The following is a 19,715-nucleotide window of genomic DNA, read 5'->3' as shown; positions in this document are numbered from 1 at the left end:
AACCAAGCCTAATAGAAACATATGCACCACTTCTGCATTTATCACCCATTCCTGGTTTTGGCTTACAGATACTGATGTAAAATGTTAACCAAATATTGCTAGTGTGATGGCAGCCTTAGGTTTAGGCCTCGTTCACACATCAGTATTTTGCATTAGTGTTTGAATGCCAAAGCCAGGAGTGGGACTTACAGAACAAAAACTACAAATGAAAGATTGACCCATAGGCCGATGTCACACTTGCGAGTGCAATGCGAGAAACTTGCATGAGTCTCTCGCATCAATATCCAGCACTGCCGCCGGCCCTATTGTGTGTGTTGGATACCCTCCTGGTTTTAGCATACAAACACTGATGCAAAAATACTGATGTGTGAATCAGGCCTTAGAAAAGGGTCTGATAGGCTGTGTGCACACACTGCGATTTTTATGCGCTTTTGCTGCATTTTTTCTGGAAGGAAATGGGCCAAAAATGCTATAGAATCCTTATGTAAGCTAATTCAATGACAATCCTGAAGTGTTGTGTACATGATCAGTAATTTTCCTTGAGTATTTGCAGTGTGTTTTTTTTCTGCAGCATATTGATTTTTCCTGCAGTTCTGCAGCATTTTTTCACCCACTGACTTCAATTGAGTCAGTCAAATCTGCAGCAAAAACACAGGAATAAAAATGTTTGCGGATTGGCTGAGTTTTTATTTTGCGTTTTACCTTCTTCCTATGGTGTTTCCCACGCTGTCATCTGTGTGATAGCCTGGAAAACATCGGCGCTGTAGTTCTTAATGGCGGTAACACAACCGCCAGTAAGACCGTCAGTCAGAGTGCTGCGGGATCATGCTGTCAGATCTCAGCATGACCCCCCAGCTGTGACCTGCGGTAAAAAGCTTATCGAAGGTCAGCAGGCGTGGGCAGATAAGACTACTGCTCTCATCGGGCTACGTCTGCTGTCATCTGCTGGGGCCTGTGCTCACAGTTAAAAAAAAAAAAAAGTAAAATTACATTCATATTCAAATAAAAAGAAAAAAAACATTATACTCACCTAACACCATTTCCCTGATGCCCTCGTCTCCTGGAAATACTCGCCTGTCCTCCGTAGTCCACGTAATCCCGAGTGTCCCACGGTGATCTTATGTGTAGAACTGTCACATCTACTGCTCTACCCGACCACCGGCGATACAGTGACAGGAGGTAATCGTTCCCGCAGTGTATCAAAGAGCTGCCGTGAGAGTTCACCGGAGTTCATCAGCTCCGATGCGCTCACTTACGGCACCGTTGCGTGAGAACTTTCCCACGCAGCAGTAGTGCCATAAAGGAGATCACCTGAGCTGATCAGCTGATGAACTCTGGTGAACTCAATCGCACCAGCTCAGTGATACACTGCGGGAGCGATTACTTCCTGTCAGTGTATAGCCAGCTGTCTTTGTGAGCAGTCACATCACTGATGTGACTGCTCTCAAAGTGATCAGGATCATCGTGGGACATTATGAGTTATCTTCTCTGCAGACAGGTGAGGAATATTTTGGTTTATTACTTTATTTTTGTTGCAGGAGACGTTTGCTTCGGTGGATTAGGCGTTCGGTAAGTATGGTTTAATTAAGATTATTAAAGGAGTCTGTGTCATATAATGTGTGCAAACTGTAAAGCGCTGTGGAATATGTTAGCGCTATATAAAAATAAAGATTATTATTATTTCAAATAACGGACTTTATTCTGAGTGTCTGTGTTTTTGTATAATATCTCTGTAGGGTTAGTAATGGATAGGTGTCTTATAGACGCTGTCCATTACTAACTGGTTGGGTTGATGTCACCTGACAATACAAAGGTGACATCAACCCTTCAACTATGAACCCCACTTGCCACTGCTACAGGGCAAGTGGGAAGCGTGAGGCTAAGCGCCAGATTTGGTGCATCCTATAGATGCGCCTTTTCTGGGGCGGTTGAGAGATGATGTTTTTAGTTTTGGATATGGTCCAATATCCATGGCCCCTTCCTAGGCTATGAATATCAGCCTGCAGATTTTACAGAGGGACCCTATGTCAATTTTTTTCTGGGGTCCACCTGTAAACTAGCCAGTAAAGTCTAAGCAAACAGCTGTGAGCTGATATTAACCCCTTTCTGACCTCGGACGGGATAGTACGTCCGAGGTCAGATCCCCCGCTTTGATGCGGGCTCCGGCGGTGAACCCGCATCAAAGCCAGGACATGTCAGCTGTTTTGAACAGCTGACATGTGCCCGTAATAGGCGTGAGCAGAATCGCGATCTGCCCGCACCTATTAACTAGTTAAATGCCACTGTCAAATGCAGACAGCGGCATTTAACTACCGCTTCCTGCCTGGCGGCCGGAAATGACGTCATCGCCGACCCCCGTCACATGATCGGGGGTCGGCGATGCTTCAGAATTGTAACCATAGAGGTCCTTGAGACCTCTATGGTTACTGATCGCCGGCAGCTGTGAGCGCCACCCTGTGGTCGGCGCTCACAGCACACCTGATTTTCAGCTACATAGCAGCGAACAGCAGATCGCTGCTATGTAGCAGAGGTGATCGTGCTGTGCCTGCTTCTAGCCTCCCATGGAGGCTATTGAAGCATGGCAAAAGTTTAAAAAAAAGTTAAAAAAAATGTGAAAAAAATTAAAAAAAGTTGGCGACTCTAGGTTCAGCACCTGTTCACACTGAGTCTATGTTTGGATGTGCCGGTCAGGTTTTTGAAATGTATTCTCTAGCCTTCTGATCGTGCACTCCGCCTCCTAGCTTCAGGTGTATTAATTACAGCAGGTCCAATACCCCTCCACAGAGAGAGAGAATTTTAGTCTAAGTAGAGGTTTCACATGTACCCATTCAGATGGAGACGTTTATTCTCAGCGAGGTAAGGCAAGTGTAGGACCTGGTATAAGAGAGATGCCGTAAAGGGGCTACCAGGTACACATAAAATTGGCCATTTTTATGCGCTAAACGCTCTCATTTTTCATATTTCTAGTGCAGTAATGCAGTTCAAATTTCGTTTTTCAAGTTTGTATGTTCTAGCGCTGCAGTGTGCTGCCTTATTTACTTAACTATGAAGGGGTTAATAGCCTGGGAACCTTTATGGTTATTGGCTCCTTTTCAGAATATTAATAACAGCCCTCACATTCTTTCTGTTTAAGCTCCTACATAGGCTGGTGACACTGTGTGTGTTTGTGTTTGTGCTTACTTATCGGCTTACTAATGAGGGTGTTGGGCTGCCACGTTTTCATTACTAAAGGTACTGTCACACTAGACGATATCGCTAGCGATCCGTGACGTTGCAGCGTCCTCGCTAGCGATATCGTCCAGTGTGACAGGCAGCAGCGATCAGGCCCCTGCTGGGAGATCGCTGGTCGGGGAAGAAAGTCCAGAACTTTGTTTCGTCGCTGGACTCCCCGTAGACATCGCTGAATCGGCGTGTGTGACACCGATTCAGCGATGTCTTCGCTGGTAACCAGGGTAAACATCGGGTAACTAAGCGCAGAGCCGCGCTTAGTAACCCGATGTTTACCCTGGTTACCATCCTAAAAGTAAAAAAACAAACACTACATACTTACCTACCGCTGTCTGTCCTCCAGCGCTGTGCTCTGCTCTCCTCCTGCTCTGGCTGTGAGCGTCGGTCAGCCGGAAAGCAGAGCGGTGACGTCACCGCTCTGCTTTCTGGCTGCCTGGCGCTCACAGCCAGACCAGAGAAGCAGAGCGCCGAGGACAGACAGCGGAAGGTAAGTATGTCGCGTTTGTTTTTTTACTTTTTAGGATGGTAACCAGGGTAAACATCGGGTTACTAAGCGCGGCCCTGCGCTTAGTTACCCGATGTTTACCCTGGTTACCGGGGACCTCGGGATCGTTGGTCGCTGGAGAGCTGTCTGTGTGACAGCTCTCCAGCGACCAAACAGCGAAGCTGCAGCGATCCGGATCGTTGTCGGTATCGCTGCAGCGTCGCTATGTGTGACGGTACCTTAAGCCTAGAGCTAGGTGTCAATGACAGCTGCTGACATCAAGCCCTAATCCAATTAACCTGATGCTACTACATCAGCATGAGAAAGGTTGAACCAAGAAATTACATCACAAAACTTTTTTTTAAATATCTTTATTTTAGCTCAAAAAAGCATGCATTGCTGTACAAAAACACATGCAAAAACGCATTAAAAAAAAGTATACGAAAGCGCGGCAAAAATGCTCGTTTTTTTCCACAGTGTTTTTTCTGCCAAGAGATGCAGAAACCTTGTAACAATATCTGCAAGCAAATACGTATTGTGCGTACATAGCCTTACAGTTTTTGCTCCTTGGACTTGAAGAACAGCACTGCTTTCTGCACCAATCTGTGATAGAGGCTCAAAACTGGGTGAGCACTGGAGAAAACTATCCCAGCACATATAGGAATCTAGAAGTTTATTCACACTTTTGGTTCATGAGGCTTTTATTGCCATGAATGTTTCAAAATTGCATCACAACATTACAGTTAGAATAGGGTATGTGCACATGTTCATTGTATGCAGATTTTTCTGTTGCAAAAAAACCCAGGAAAAAAAGCAGCACAAAATACATGTTTTTGACGGATTTTTATAGACTTTATTCAGATTCATTTATTTGGTGAAAACCATAGCAAAAACAGTAAAGGAATTGACATGCTACAGTTCAAATCTGCAAGTGAAAAATAAGAAAGTGTGCTAGATTTCAGAAGTCTCCTTCACCTTGCCGCTACTGTAAAACACTCCATTTTTTCTCGGACGTAAGAATGCAGGAAAAAAATAAAGCAAAAACAAAACATGTAAGTAATTAGGGTTCTTTCACAGAATAATATTTACATCACTATTTTGCATTCGTAAGCCAAAACCAGGAGTGGTTCCACCAGCGAAAGAGGGTGAAATCTTTCTATTGTACTTTATGTCTATTTATATCCTAGTTTGGGCTTATAAATACTGATAAAATGTAAAAAAAAATATTGAAAAATATTACTGTCGTGTGAAAGAGGCCTCAAAATAATGCACAAAGGGCAAGATTCATCAAGCAGTTTTTGACAGAACTCCTTGAAATGTAACAAGTTTATACGTAACTCAAAGTTTCGCAAAATTTTGCAATAATGCCCATTTTTACACCAATCTCAGCCTGCTATGGTAACTTTTTGACAATTGGGGGGAAGATCAAGAGGGATAGGCCGGGGTCACACTAGACCGTAATACGGACGAGTGCAATGCGATAAAAAATCGCATAGCACTCGTCCCAATGTTAATCTATGAGGCAGCTCCCATCATCCGATATTTTCTCGGCCGTATTCAGGATCCGAGTGAAATCGCAGCATGCTGCGATTGTCAGCGTTTCGCGGCCGAGAATCGCCAATGAAAGTCTATGGAAGCCCCAAAAATACGGATCACACACGGACCAGCAGTGTGACTTGCGAGGAATACGCAGCGCTGTTAGAGAGAAAAGCCGGCAATTCAGTGCGGTGTACAGTAAAATCACACTGACAGCTTAGAATAGAATAGGTCGAATAAATGTGTACACATAGAATAGGTATATATATATATATATATATGTCAGTGAGACACATATATATATATATATATTAATATTTCATCCAGCGCGATATAGCAGAAAGCCGGTAATTTAATTGCCGGCTTCTGCTTTCTCCTTCCTAAAACCCGACATGATTTGAGACCTGGTTTACATACAGTAAACCATGTCTTCTCCCCATTTTTTTTGCATATTCCACACTACTAATGTCAGTAGTGTGTCTATGCAAAATTTGGCCGTTCTAGCTATTAAATTAAGGGGTTAAATTGCGGAAAAAATTGGCGTGGGCTCCCACACAATTTTCTCCGCCAGAGTAGTAAAGCCAGTGACTGAGGGCAGATATTAATAGCCTGGAGAGGGTCCACGGTTATTGGCCCCCCCCTGGCTAAAAACATCTGCCCCCAGCCACCCCAGAAAAGGCACATCTGGAAGATGCGCCTATTCTGGCACTTGGCCACTCTCTTCCCATTCCCGTGTAGCGGTGGGATATGGGGTAATGAAGGGTTAATGCCACCTTGCTATTGTAAGGTGACATTACGCCTAATTAATAATGGAGAGGCGTCAATTATGACACCTATCCATTATTAATCCAATTGAATGAAAGGGTTAAATAAAAGACAAACGCAATATTTAAAATTATTTTAATGAAATAAAAACAATGGTTGTTGGAGTATTTTATTCTACGCCCAATCCAGTCACTGAAGACCCTCGTTCTGTAAGTAAAAAAACATAATAAACCAACAATATACTTACCCTCCGCAGATCTGTAAAGTCCAACGATGTAAATCCTTCTGAAGGGGTTAAAACATTTTGCAGCAAGGAGTTCCGCTAATGCAGGCTGCTCCTTGCTGCAAAACCCCGGGGAATGAAGCTAAAAATAGGTCAATGATCTATATTTAGCTTCATTTGCGGTGAGGCGCCCTCTGCTGGCTGTTCATAGATCGTGGGAACTTTCCTAGAAAGCAGAAGCCAGCAATTAAATTACCGGCTTTCTGCTATATCGCGCTGGATGAAATATTAATATATATACATATATGTGTCTACTGACATAAATATATATATAGACAGTATATATGTTTGTTTTTTTTGACACATGGATCCCTTGTATTGGCGTATGTTGGTTTTGCAAGCCTGCGATAAAAACACGCACTACGGATGCCATACGGATGTCACACGGATCATTTGATGCGAGAAAATCGCATCCTCGCACTGCACTCGGATCACTGTTTTGTAAAAATTTTTGCGATTCTCCTCCGTCAAAAACGGACCGTTTTTTTATACGTTGTGTGTGTCCCCGGCCATAGTGCGAGGCAAAGCTCGCCCGAAAAATTCATCATAAGTTGCACCACTGAAGTGGTAGAAACTACAACAGCCTGTGGCTAGCATAAATTTCAGGGGGTTAAAATCTGTGCCTGATTAATTCATTAAGGGTATCTTACTCCCTACATTCCAAATTTCTGTACATAAATTCACCGTTTACACTGCATAGAATGAAATCCTATTAGAGAAAATTACAAAAGAACAACCCAAATAAAATAAAGGCTATACATAAATCAGTATCACAATCATAAATATAGTGATATTAGCTCACCCGGGTGTCTTTTGTGTAAAAAGAAAGTGGAGACCACTTAAACCAAGAACCAAAACCAATCACCAAACCAAAGGATGCACCAGGAAGACCAGACTGGATCAAGATATATTCTTTTATTATTTAATTATCAAGCAGCGATACAATATATTAAAAAACTACCGTAAAAAAATATACGATAAAAATACAAAACAATCATACAAAAAAGTGTGCAGCATGGGACGGCATATAAAAATGAATATACGGATACCCAACCGCACAATAATAATAATTATTTATATATCCGTGCAAGGTAAGTATTACCCACAATCGGGGTATATTAGTTCCCTGAAAAATTGAGTGACACAATGTGGAAACAATAATAAAAAATAATAAAAACTCCAAAATTGATGTGCAATATATGCAAAAAAGTGCTGAAGTGCAAATAAATTCAAAGAACACAATTGTTTTAACCATCAGGGTTATTTCCAGACCCTGCACAGTGCTGATAGAGACAAAGTGGTAAGTGCTGAACTATAACAGATTTCAGGGAAAAATAGTGGATATTAGTGGATATTACCTTAGGGCACCGCACCGTCCTGAGCACACGCACACACTCGACGCGCGTTTCGGAACTAATTCCTTCCACAACAACCCCGACAGCGCCGTTTCGTCTGACTGCTGACTGGCATATGCCCCCTATCTGAGGAAGCCAGTCAGGCGAAACATAGTAACATAGTTAGTAAGGCCGAAAAAAGACATTTGTCCATCCAGTTCAGCCTATATTCCATCATAATAAATCCCCAGATCTACGTCCTTCTACAGAACCTAATAATTGTATGATACAATATTGTTCTGCTCCAGGAAGACATCCAGGCCTCTCTTGAACCCCTCGACTGAGTTCGCCATCACCACCTCCTCAGGCAAGCAATTCCAGATTCTCACTGCCCTAACAGTAAAGAATCCTCTTCTATGTTGGTGGAAAAACCTTCTCTCCTCCAGACGCAAAGAATGCCCCCTTGTGCCCGTCACCTTCCTTGGTATAAACAGATCCTCAGCGAGATATTTGTATTGTCCCCTTATATACTTATACATGGTTATTAGATCGCCCCTCAGTCGTCTTTTTTCTAGACTAAATAATCCTAATTTCGCTAATCTATCTGGGTATTGTAGTTCTCCCATCCCCTTTATTAATTTTGTTGCCCTCCTTTGTACTCTCTCTAGTTCCATTATATCCTTCATGAGCACCGGTGCCCAAAACTGGACACAGTACTCCATGTGCGGTCTAACTAGGGATTTGTACAGAGGCAGTATAATGCTCTCATCATGTGTATCCAGACCTCTTTTAATGCACCCCATGATCCTGTTTGCCTTGGCAGCTGCTGCCTGGCACTGGCTGCTCCAGGTAAGTTTATTATTAACTAGGATCCCCAAGTCCTTCTCCCTGTCAGATTTACCCAGTGGTTTCCCATTCAGTGTGTAATGGTGATATTGATTCCTTCTTCCCATGTGTATAACCTTACATTTATCATTGTTTAACCTCATCTGCCACCTTTCAGCCCAAGTTTCCAACTTATCCAGATCCATCTGTAGCAGAATACTATCTTCTCTTGTATTAACTGCTTTACATAGTTTTGTATCATCTGCAAATATCGATATTTTACTGTGTAAACCTTCTACCAGATCATTAATGAATATGTTGAAGAGAACAGGTCCCAATACTGACCCCTGCGGTACCCCACTGGTCACAGCGACCCAGTTAGAGACTATACCATTTATAACCACCCTCTGCTTTCTATCACTAAGCCAGTTACTAAACCATTTACACACATTTTCCCCCAGACCAAGCATTCTCATTTTGTGTACCAACCTCTTGTGCGGCACAGTATCAAACGCTTTGGAAAAATCGAGATATACCACGTCCAATGACTCACCGTGGTCCAGCCTATAGCTTACCTCTTCATAAAAACTGATTAGATTGGTTTGACAGGAGCGATTTCTCATAAACCCATGCTGATATGGAGTTAAACAGTTATTCTCATTGAGATAATCCAGAATAACATCCCTCAGAAACCCTTCAAATATTTTACCAACAATAGAGGTTAGACTTACTGGCCTATAATTTCCAGGTTCACTTTTAGAGCCCTTTTTGAATATTGGCACCACATTTGCTATGCGCCAGTCCTGCGGAACAGATCCTGTCGCTATAGAGTCCCTAAAAATAAGAAATAATGGTTTATCTATTACATTACTTAGTTCCCTTAGTACTCGTGGGTGTATGCCATCCGGACCCGGAGATTTATCTATTTTAATCTTATTTAGCCTATTTCGCACCTCTTCTTGGGTTAGATTGGTGACCCTTAATATAGGGTTTTCATTGTTTCTTGGGATTTCACCTAGCATTTCATTTTCCACCGTGAATACCGTGGAGAAGAAGGTGTTTAATATGTTAGCTTTTTCCTCGTCATCTACAACCATTCTTTCCTCACTATTTTTTAAGGGGCCTACATTTTCAGTTTTTATTCTTTTACTATTGATATAGTTGAAGAACAGTTTGGGATTAGTTTTACTCTCCTTAGCAATGTGCTTCTCTGTTTCCTTTTTGGCAGCTTTAATTAGTTTTTTAGATAAAGTATTTTTCTCCCTATAGTTTTTTAGAGCTCCAATGGTGCCATCCTGCTTTAGTAGTGCAAATGCTTTCTTTTTACTGTTAATTGCCTGTCTTACTTCTTTGTTTAGCCACATTGGGTTTTTCCTATTTCTAGTCCTTTTATTCCCACAAGGTATAAACCGCTTACACTGCCTATTTAGGATGTTCTTAAACATTTCCTATTTATTATCTGTATTCTTATTTCTGAGGATATTGTCCCAGTCTACCAGATTAAGGGCATCTCTAAGCTGGTCAAACTTTGCCTTCCTAAAGTTCAGTGTTTTTGTGACTCCCTGACAAGTCCCCCTAGTGAAAGACAGGTGAAACTGTACAATATTGTGGTCGCTATTTCCTAGATGCCCAACCACCTGCAAATTTGTTATTCTGTCAGGTCTATTAGATAGTATTAGGTCTAAAAGTGCTGCTCCTCTGGTTGGATTCTGCACCAATTGTGAAAGATAATTTTTCTTGGTTATTAGCAGAAACCTGTTGCCTTTATGGGTTTCACAGGTTTCACTTTCCCAGTTAATATCCGGGTAGTTAAAGTCCCCCATAACCAGGACCTCATTATGGGTTGCAGCTTCATCTATCTGCTTTAGAAGTAGACTTTCCATGGTTTCTGTTATATTTGGGGGTTTGTAACAGACCCCAATGAGAATTTTGTTACCATTTTTCCCTCCATGAATTTCGACCCATATGGACTCGACATCCTCATTTCCTTCGCTAATATCCTCCCTTAAAGTGGACTTTAGACAAGACTTTACATAGAGACAAACCCCTCCTCCTCTCCGATTTTTACGATCCTTTCTAAACAGACTGTAACCCTGTAAGTTAACTGCCCAGTCATAGCTTTCATCTAACCATGTCTCGGTTATTCCCACTATGTCAAAGTTACCTGTAGATATTTCTGCTTCTAGTTCTTCCATCTTGTTTGTCAGGCTTCTGGCGTTTGCGAACATGCAGTTTAGAGGATTTTGTTTTGTTCCAATCTCCTCGCTGTGGATTGCTTTAGAAATGTTCTTACCTCCCATCTGAGTATGTTTTCCTGGGTCTTCTTTGTTCAAGTCTAATGTTTTTCTTCCCGTCCCCTCTTCTTCTAGTTTAACGCCCTCCTGATAAGTGTTTAACGCCCTCCTGATAAACGGCGCTGTCGGGGTCGTTGTGGAACATTATTTACCGGGACAGCTGACTATGTAAGTTTACTAATGCTTATACACTATATGTCAGCTTACCAATGTGCATTGTGCGCTGGGCAGTTGCGCTTTTCACATGGCAGGTTATAGAGGGTATTAAAGGCCCTATTTGATTGAGCACTGTGCAATTTCATGCCACGCCCTAGTCTATTGATACGCACGCTGTATCAGGCACTTTGCACTTTATTTACAGGAAGCCATTTGAGGATAATAGGAGAGTAGCGGTTCCATGATCTATTATTTGAGAAACACAGTTATCAGTGTGTAATATACTGTTCTTCAGTGGCTGTATATGCTTATTATTACTATATTACCTGGTATAATTTATTGTTCCCAATCATATGTACTGTGAGCTTTACCCTGCGTTTTTCTTATTGTAGTGTATTTTAACGTTATTTACTGATTAAAATTGGTTTTAAAAAAGACAATTCTGACATAGTTTATGCCTCTTTTTCCCCGATGATATTTTGGGGAACATTGGTTTATTAACATGATTTTGAGATGTGCTAAATATTTTGGGACTTTTGATAAATTTACAAATAGATGTGTATATGGGACCTACCTGGGCCATAAAGACCTATTGTGATCATGGCAGTGATTGGTATGACACTAATCGTTCAATAGGTCTACCAGCTGGTTTTCATGCAGTATTTCTGGCTACTAATCATACAAATATTTTACATAGCAAATAGATAAAGTGTAACTGCACGCCTCAAAACCTGGTCCTCCCATCATAGAACAGGGTAAGGAATAAAGGGGGATTTACACCACCCAACTGAAAAAGAACAATAGCAGACTATACACTCTCATTGACTCCTTTACAGATTACAGCGCGGTCTGCCTGTGTAAACAGGCTATAAAACAACCAATCAGTAAGCAAGTCGCTGGTCGGCAGTTCTTCAGTGCTGCTGATTGGCTACAATACACCAACCTTAAAGGAGTATTCACAATGACTGATGCGCAACGTTAAACCACTGTAGACCAGCGATATGTGTCAGCGGTCGTGCAATAGCCTGTTTACACCGGCCACCCCGCTCCAGATGTGCACTGAATGATCAGTAATAGACAATTCAGAGGACACAGGATACCATTTTTCTTGGCAGCCAGGTCCTGTTTGCACAAGACCATGTGCTGCCGAGAATGATGATCTTTAGTGTAAACCAAAAAATAACCCAACCCAGAAGTGTTTTGCTCAATGGCTGGGTGATGGGCAGCCTGGTTTGATTGCATGTTTATCAGAAAAGAGCTGTCGGAAGAATGCCAGTCCATGATAACGGCGCAGTGTGAATGCACCTTACATTTGGGAATATATGACGGTGAGGCACTTCTTTTTTGTAGACGCCAATTCCTAAAATTGTCACTTTTTACATCATATTTAATGAAACCTGTAGGAAACATTTGCTTTGAAATGCTTATTTTACTTATATTGCATTCCAACCTGCCTGCTCCATTTTGCTTCATTGGCAGAAACTCACTTTTGCCAGGGGCAATAAATAGAGGAGAATCTGGCTTACAACTTCCCTCATACATCTGACATGGTCTACTCTATTGAGATGGAGAATTCAGTAATACTCATTTCTGGTTTTTCGTAACTTTTCTGGAGGAATAAAATATTGCAAACAACCAATCAGATCACAACGTCAATTGTTTAAACCCTATGCTAAATGAAATCTAGTTTCACAAAGCATGATATGGCTGTAACTGTGCACCCCTATTATAGCTGCACGTTCTATAGAAACCTATGCTGGCAGATTTGGTATTTATACCCATAGATTGGCTAGGTAGGACTTGCCACAGTAAAAAGTTCACAAAAATATCCACATTACACTCTATTGGAACTGAAAAATAGGAGATAATGCCAGAAGGTAAACTAGCTTTACTGGTAGAGCTTTCTAGAAGGAATCTTTAATGGGTGCTGATTCAGATACTTTGTAGAATGTCTCATTTTGGAGATCAATCAATGCAAATGCAATGTCTCTAGCATGGACTTTGTGAATTAGAAATGTGCCCCGAGGATGATTTCTTCAAATGCCACATGCTGCTTGCCAATATCCCTCATTCTCTGCCATTCCCATAGTACTGTAACTTTGGATGGCTTGGCAGCACTTGTCTTATACCCTCGTTACCTTTCTCCCAAAACATACAAAAACTAGACCAGTAACACTTGTCAGAGGGAGCGCCAGCTAGCCAAAGATTAGGGATCACAGGAGCCACATCAGACTTGGAGCATGTGCAGAGAGAGCTGATCACAGCTTCTGATGGTGAAAACCTGAGCGCACAATAGGAACTAACCAGTGCTGAAAGCAAGCGCGCCCGGAGCAGTGAATAATATATGTAAGAAGTAGACCTGGTTGTAAGAATGGAAAAGGTAGAACATATGAAATATTTAACAATCGTCTCCACATAATGGTCTAATGGCAATATGATCTCCACTCTGATGTATTTTCTCAGGGCCATGGACTCGGGAGTCCGTTTTGAGTGGAGTTGTAGACATGTATCGACTCCAGCTTCAAAACGAAAATATTACATGTATTTAATGTTGGAATTAAATGTATAATTTTCTGCATACATACTTTCATAGCAACGTAGCAATGACGGTGCTGAGCAACCTGCCATCAAAATTTTACTGCAGTTAAAGATGCTGTCCACTACTTTATCATTGATGACCTCTCCTTAGAATATGCCATCAATGTCTGATCAGTCAGGGTCCAACACCCGTCACCCCCAGACAGAAATCAGCTATTCTCAGTGTTGGCCAGAAATGCTCAATTGCGGAGCTGCTCCGTCTACTGATAGTGGCCGTGATCGAGTACTGCACACTTACCCCCCTATTGATTTGAATAGGAGGCGGATATGCAGTACCAAGCCTTGGCCACTACCAGTAAATGGACGAGCATTTCTGGCCAACACGGAGAACAGCTGATCTCTGAGGGTGCCGAGTGTCAGACCCTGACCGATCAGACATTGATTGCCTATTCTAAGGAGAGGTCTTCAATGATAAAGGAGTGGACAACATCTTTACTTTCTTCCTAATTATTATAAATGGGTCATGTATGAAGGAACAGGAGTCAAAGCTGGAATTGGAGTGTGGAAAAATGGAAGAATCGGAGTTGGCATTGGAAGTTTGGCTTACTAACTCCACAGCCCTGGTTTTTCTAGTCCTCATCTACTATATAATCGTCTAATTCTGTCTGTTTGTCTGTAATGGAAATCCGGCATCGCTGATTGGTCGCGCCAGTCGCCCGCGACCAATCAGCGACAGGCGCAGTCTGGCCGTAGTTCAGTCACGTTTACTGAACAAGTTCTGTCAGTCACAGTGCCACGTAGTTCAGTCACATTTACTGAACAAGTTCTGTCAGTCACAGTGCGACATAGTTCACTCACGTTTACTGAATAAGTTCTGTCAGTCACTGTGCCACGTAGTTCAGTCACGTTTACTGAACAAGTTCTGTCAGTCACAGTGCCACATAGTTCAGTCACGTTTACTGAACAAGTTCTGTCAGTCACAGTGCCACGTAGTTCAGTCACGTTTACTGAACAAGTTCTGTCAGTCACAGTGCGACACAGTTCACTCACATTTACTGAACATGTTCAGTCAGTCACAGTGCCACATAGTTCAGTCACGTTCACTGAATACATTCTGTCAGTCAGAATATTCTAGAATACCTGATGCGTTAGAATCGGGCCACCATCTAGTACTCAATAAGCAGATGACAGGTGTTATACCTTCAACAGCTATCAGTAAAATATTACTGACTACCCCAACACACATGTAAACTTGGCGGAGCGTGTATGTTCTCAGTGTGGAAAGGTGATAAAAGAAGCAGGCCTGTGAAGGTTTTATTTAGAAACCTGTGTATATTTGTGTGTAGCGTAGTGTGTTAATGTACTCACCTTCCGCAGTCTTCTGTTCTCAGTCACGTCACCGCATTCAGCTCATTACATACTATATGCGTGAGCCGATAGTCTCATTTACAATGTAAACCTATGGAACCTTGTTCTGACACTTCATACACTTAAAGCTGTACTCCAGTGGGTTTTATTTTTCATAGCTGGAGTGGTGCTTTAAATGTTACTTCCTTGCCCCCAGTCACATACTTAACCTCAGGTGTCTTTATCATTTTTCGGAACCGGAGCTAAGAAGCTACACCACAAGTTCTCAATAAAACTATATGAGAGCCAGAACGAGGCTCTCATAGACTTACATTGTTTAGTGACCTCCGGCTCGCTCCATGAAACACTGGAGCAGCTGTCAGGTCACAAACTGCAGGAGATAGACCGAAGTGGTGGTGAAAACAGATGGAAACACCGGAAGGTGAGTATCAGACAGGAGCAAGGGACTTGGATGTTATGCACCACTCCAGTGGTGAATTGAAAAAAAAAACTGCTGGAGTGGCGCTTTAAATTGTAAATGACAAGCGGTGACGTCACAAAGAAGAGGAGCAGAATGGCGCTGGATACTGGAGAGGACTGTGGTAGGTGGGTACATTACCACAGATTACACTACATTACATGCACATACACACTGATTCAGTTAAAAAAAAACTTCATGAAAGGACTTCTGTAAAGCACCACTCCAGGGTTTACTTGTTTTTCAGAGCTGGATTGGCACTTCACATATAAGTCCCCCACCCTGGTCATATACTTACCCTCCAGAATCTTCACCATTTTTCGGCACCACTCTGGTCCCGCAGCGCCATCTTGTGACAGTAGGTCCTGACTAGCTGGAATTAGAAGCTTCTTCACAAGCTCTCATTACAAGTGTATGAGAGCCGGAACAAGGTTGTCATAGACTTGTATTGAGAAGTGACCAATGCGCCACTCCATGAAACACTGGAGTTACCGACAGGTCCCTTTTCGCCGGACACCGACGGGAGCGATGCGCAAAAACAATGAAAGCGGCAGGTGAGTATGAGACAGGGAGCAGGGGACTTACATCTAAAGCACCGCTCCAGCGGTGCAATAAAAATAAATGCTGGAGTGGCACTTTAAGCTACTGACAGACACCAATAGGATCGGGCAAGTTGAAATCCAGCATATCCGGTAATTTGTCCCCGGGACATCTGATATAAGGTTTGCCTATTACTTCTGATGTGCATGGGAACCCTACAGTTACCATACAAATTAAAGTACCATATGCTGATCCTGAAGACTTCACCTTGGGTGTGCTGAACTCAGATGTCAAAAAAGAGAAGGATTGGGCTGTTGGATTTCAACATGACCGATCATTTGTTCTCAAATGAGAAACGCTGTCATCAGAGCTGTCTGACAGTACTTTTTATCCCTTTATGGTGAGAACACGCAAACAGCCGAGCCAAGAGTACATGTACATGGGGGAGTCAGGGGGCACAGCTTACTATCTGAGGTAAATGACCACTCCTACCGTGTTTCCCCGAAAGTAAGGCCCTGTCTTACATTAATTTTACCCCCAAAAGTCCCACCCTGCCTTACTTTCGGGGGAGGCCTTACATTGGGGAAAAAAAATTACAATTTTTTTTAACAATAAAATTAACATTTATTAACAGGCTGAACAGTATGGTCAAACAAATAATCAAACAAATGTCTCAAGAATATCTTGTTTGCAGAATTCCGCAAGATTCTTGCCCCGAGATTCCTCCACTATCCCTTTTTTGTACTCCACAGAGTAGCTTTTTCTTTTACCGGGACCGGAAGAGCTCATCTGGGGGTAAAAATATACGGTATCAGCATTGTTTCTGGTTCCGTATCTGTTTTACAGTACGGTACTTTACATTACGGTAGACTGTTCAACAAGCAAGCAATCCCTGCAGCCTCCCCATTGTTGTACAGTCCGACATCCCTCCCCATACAGTATCCCTGCAGCCTACCCATTGTTGTATGGTACAGTACGGCATCCCCTGGTGCCTCCCCATTGTTTGAGAGTCCGGCATCCACCCCATCCTCCCCCCTGCAGCATCCCCATTGTTTGAGAGTCCGGCATCCACCCCATCCTCCCCCCTGCAGCATCCCCATTGTTTGAGAGTCCGGCATCCACCCCATCCTCCCTCCTGCAGCCTCCCCATACAGTGGTTCTGCCCCCCACTCTGCCACCACACACACTGACACATACGGTACCGGTACAGCCCCACACGGCACCCACACACATATCGTACCGGTACCGTACACACACTGACACATACAGCCCCATACGGCACCCATACACATACCGTACACACACGCACACACAGAGAGAGTTTCGGAACTTAACGTTACTTTCCTTCTGTTTCGATCTCCTCTGCGGTGCCGGGCTGACGATTCGGATGCCGGGGAAGCTGGACCAATCGGAGCGAGCCTGCAGGCCGTGACGTCGCAGCTGATTCGGCCAATCAGCTGCGAGCCGGCTTACTGCCAATCACAGCTCGAGCTGATGGCCAGCAGGGACTAGGGAGCCTGTGACGAACAGGCTGATCGGCCAATCAGCCTTACATTCCCCGGCCCCCCCCCCCTCCCGCTACCCTGCCTTACAATCGGGGGGTGCCCTACATTGGCGGACCCCCCGAAACCCCCCACCCTGCCTTACTTTCGGGGGGGTCTTACTTTCGGGGAAACACGGTATTATCCTCTCCACATGAGTATGGCTGGACTGGGAAGCAAGATCTGAGAAATGAGTTCCTGAAGATCTGCTAGTAATCTGATGTCCAAGCCCGTCAATGTCGGACAGGTTCGTCCGACAGTCTAAAGTGTTTTGGGACCTTAGACATCTGATTGTCGGGGACTTAAGGACCCGGCATGACTGCTGATTGGTGTGATAAGTCGCCATCAGACGTATGTGGTGGTGGCCCTCTCACAGACGGCACAGGAGCGCTCGGCCTGTGTATGGGGATGCTAGCCGGCATCTAATGTGTATGGCGGGCTAGTATACACATGCTACTAATATAAACTGGACCTTCCAACGACCTGCGGATAAACGTCTCCTGCGTATGACAGAGCAGCCACGTCAAATACAAGAATAAGGGACATTGATGATAGTGTGATCAGGCTGCCAATGTCTATGACGCCTGCATTATCGTAGAGGCGTACAAGTATCGTCACGTGAAATCAAATCCTACGGTGACCCCTCTGGGCTGCTTTATGCCGTGTGTAGGGGATACAGAATACCACCAGGGAGAATATACACTATCAGACGCACAACCCAGCACCGGCGCATATGACCTCACAAGACCTAGGGGACCCCCACTCAGTCACTGCAGGGGCTCAGTAAGGGGGCACAAGCACCTGGCATGTGGGACCCTTTTGGAGCATCATTGTGATGGGATTGATCCCTCACATGCTGGCTGTCATTAGTAAGGGGAGCAGTGCCATCCTTTGTCAGCTGGCACTATGGTGCGTGTCTGTGGCGTGGAGACACAGGGTGGCGCCTGGCGGAGCGTTCACGTGTGGGGAATGTGGATGTAAATATGGGTGAAGCCTCCTACAGAGGAGCCGTGGCAGAGCCGCCCATGCTGCCAGCTGTGGGGCCAGAGGTGCCCGCGTACACGGTGCCACACACAACTTTCCCCGCAGGTCCGGGGCGGCACATAAACTTGCCAGGAGCCGCAGAGTGGAACTTCCCCGCCTCAGCCCTGCCGCCACTGACCCGCCTCATACCTGGATGTTGCAGCAGATCTCGCTGTCGTCCGGCAGCCGCACGGTGCACCGCATCTCCACGTTCAGTGACCTCATACTGGGGGTCCGCAGGCGGATCATTTTCATAGTCCCCGTGTGGTGGGTGCACTGGCAGCCGAACATGCACCTCGTCTTCAGAGACCACAAGAACGGGCGAAGGCTGTTACCAGGAGCGCACAAGATGCATCTCTTGTCTCTCCTCCTCCTCCTCTCCCCTCCCTCCACACAGTGACCGTGCTGGGGCTGGGAGGGAAGCTTGTGGATGCTGGAGCTGCAAGAGGCAGGATCTCCCGGGATTGGCCAGTGTGCGCTGGAGGCTGCTGCTGCAGGAGCTGTATGTCTGTCTGTGGTACCGGCAGTGTGGAGGCTGGAGCTGTATGTCTGTGGTAGGGGCAGTGTGGAGGCTGGAGCTGTATGTCTGTGGTACCGGCAGTGTGGAGGCTGCAGCTGTATGTCTGTGGTACCGGCAGTGTGGAGGCTGGACTGTATGTCTGTGGTAGGGGCAGTGTGGAGGCTGCAGCTGTATGTCTGTGGTACCGGCAGTGTGGAGGCTGCAGCTGTATGTCTGTGGTACCGGCAGTGTGGAGGCTGGAGCTGTATGTCTGTGGTACCGGCAGTGTGGAGGCTGGAGCTGTATGTCTGTGGTACCGGCAGTGTGGAGGCTGGACTGTATGTCTGTGGTAGGGGCAGTGTGGAGGCTGCAGCTGTATGTCTGTGGTAGGGGCAGTGTGGAGGCTGGAGCTGTATGTCTGTGGTACCGGCAGTGTGGAGGCTGCAGCTGTATGTCTGTGGTACCGGCAGTGTGGAGGCTGGACTGTATGTCTGTGGTAGGGGCAGTGTGGAGGCTGCAGCTGTATGTCTGTGGTACCGGCAGTGTGGAGGCTGCAGCTGTATGTCTGTGGTACCGGCAGTGTGGAGGCTGGAGCTGTATGTCTGTGGTACCGGCAGTGTGGAGGCTGGAGCTGTATGTCTGTGGTACCGGCAGTGTGGAGGCTGGACTGTATGTCTGTGGTAGGGGCAGTGTGGAGGCTGCAGCTGTATGTCTGTGGTAGGGGCAGTGTGGAGGCTGGACTGTATGTCTGTGGTACCGGCAGTGTGGAGGCTGCAGCTGTATGTCTGTGGTACCGGCAGTGTGGAGGCTGGACTGTATGTCTGTGGTAGGGGCAGTGTGGAGG

General features: G+C 44.7%; 1 protein-coding gene across 2 annotated transcripts in view; it reads right to left on the bottom strand.

Moving 5' to 3' along the window:
- Nucleotides 1–18,754, bottom strand: part of FRMD3 (FERM domain containing 3) — a 297,732-nt gene extending 278,978 nt beyond the window's left edge. For both annotated transcript variants that reach the window (XM_069762775.1, XM_069762783.1), the window contains exon 1: nt 18,523–18,754. In XM_069762775.1, the coding sequence (XP_069618876.1) occupies nt 18,523–18,663 (141 nt within the window). In that variant the 5' untranslated portion in view covers nt 18,664–18,754. The remainder of the gene's footprint in view (nt 1–18,522) is intronic.
- Between the last annotated feature and the right edge of the window lie 961 nt (nt 18,755–19,715).

This window comes from Ranitomeya imitator, chromosome 1, assembly GCF_032444005.1.
Source record: "Ranitomeya imitator isolate aRanImi1 chromosome 1, aRanImi1.pri, whole genome shotgun sequence".
Classification (NCBI taxonomy): domain Eukaryota; kingdom Metazoa; phylum Chordata; class Amphibia; order Anura; family Dendrobatidae; genus Ranitomeya; species Ranitomeya imitator.
Note: the sequence above shows the minus strand (reverse complement) of the source record. Positions and strands in the feature narration are given on the sequence as shown.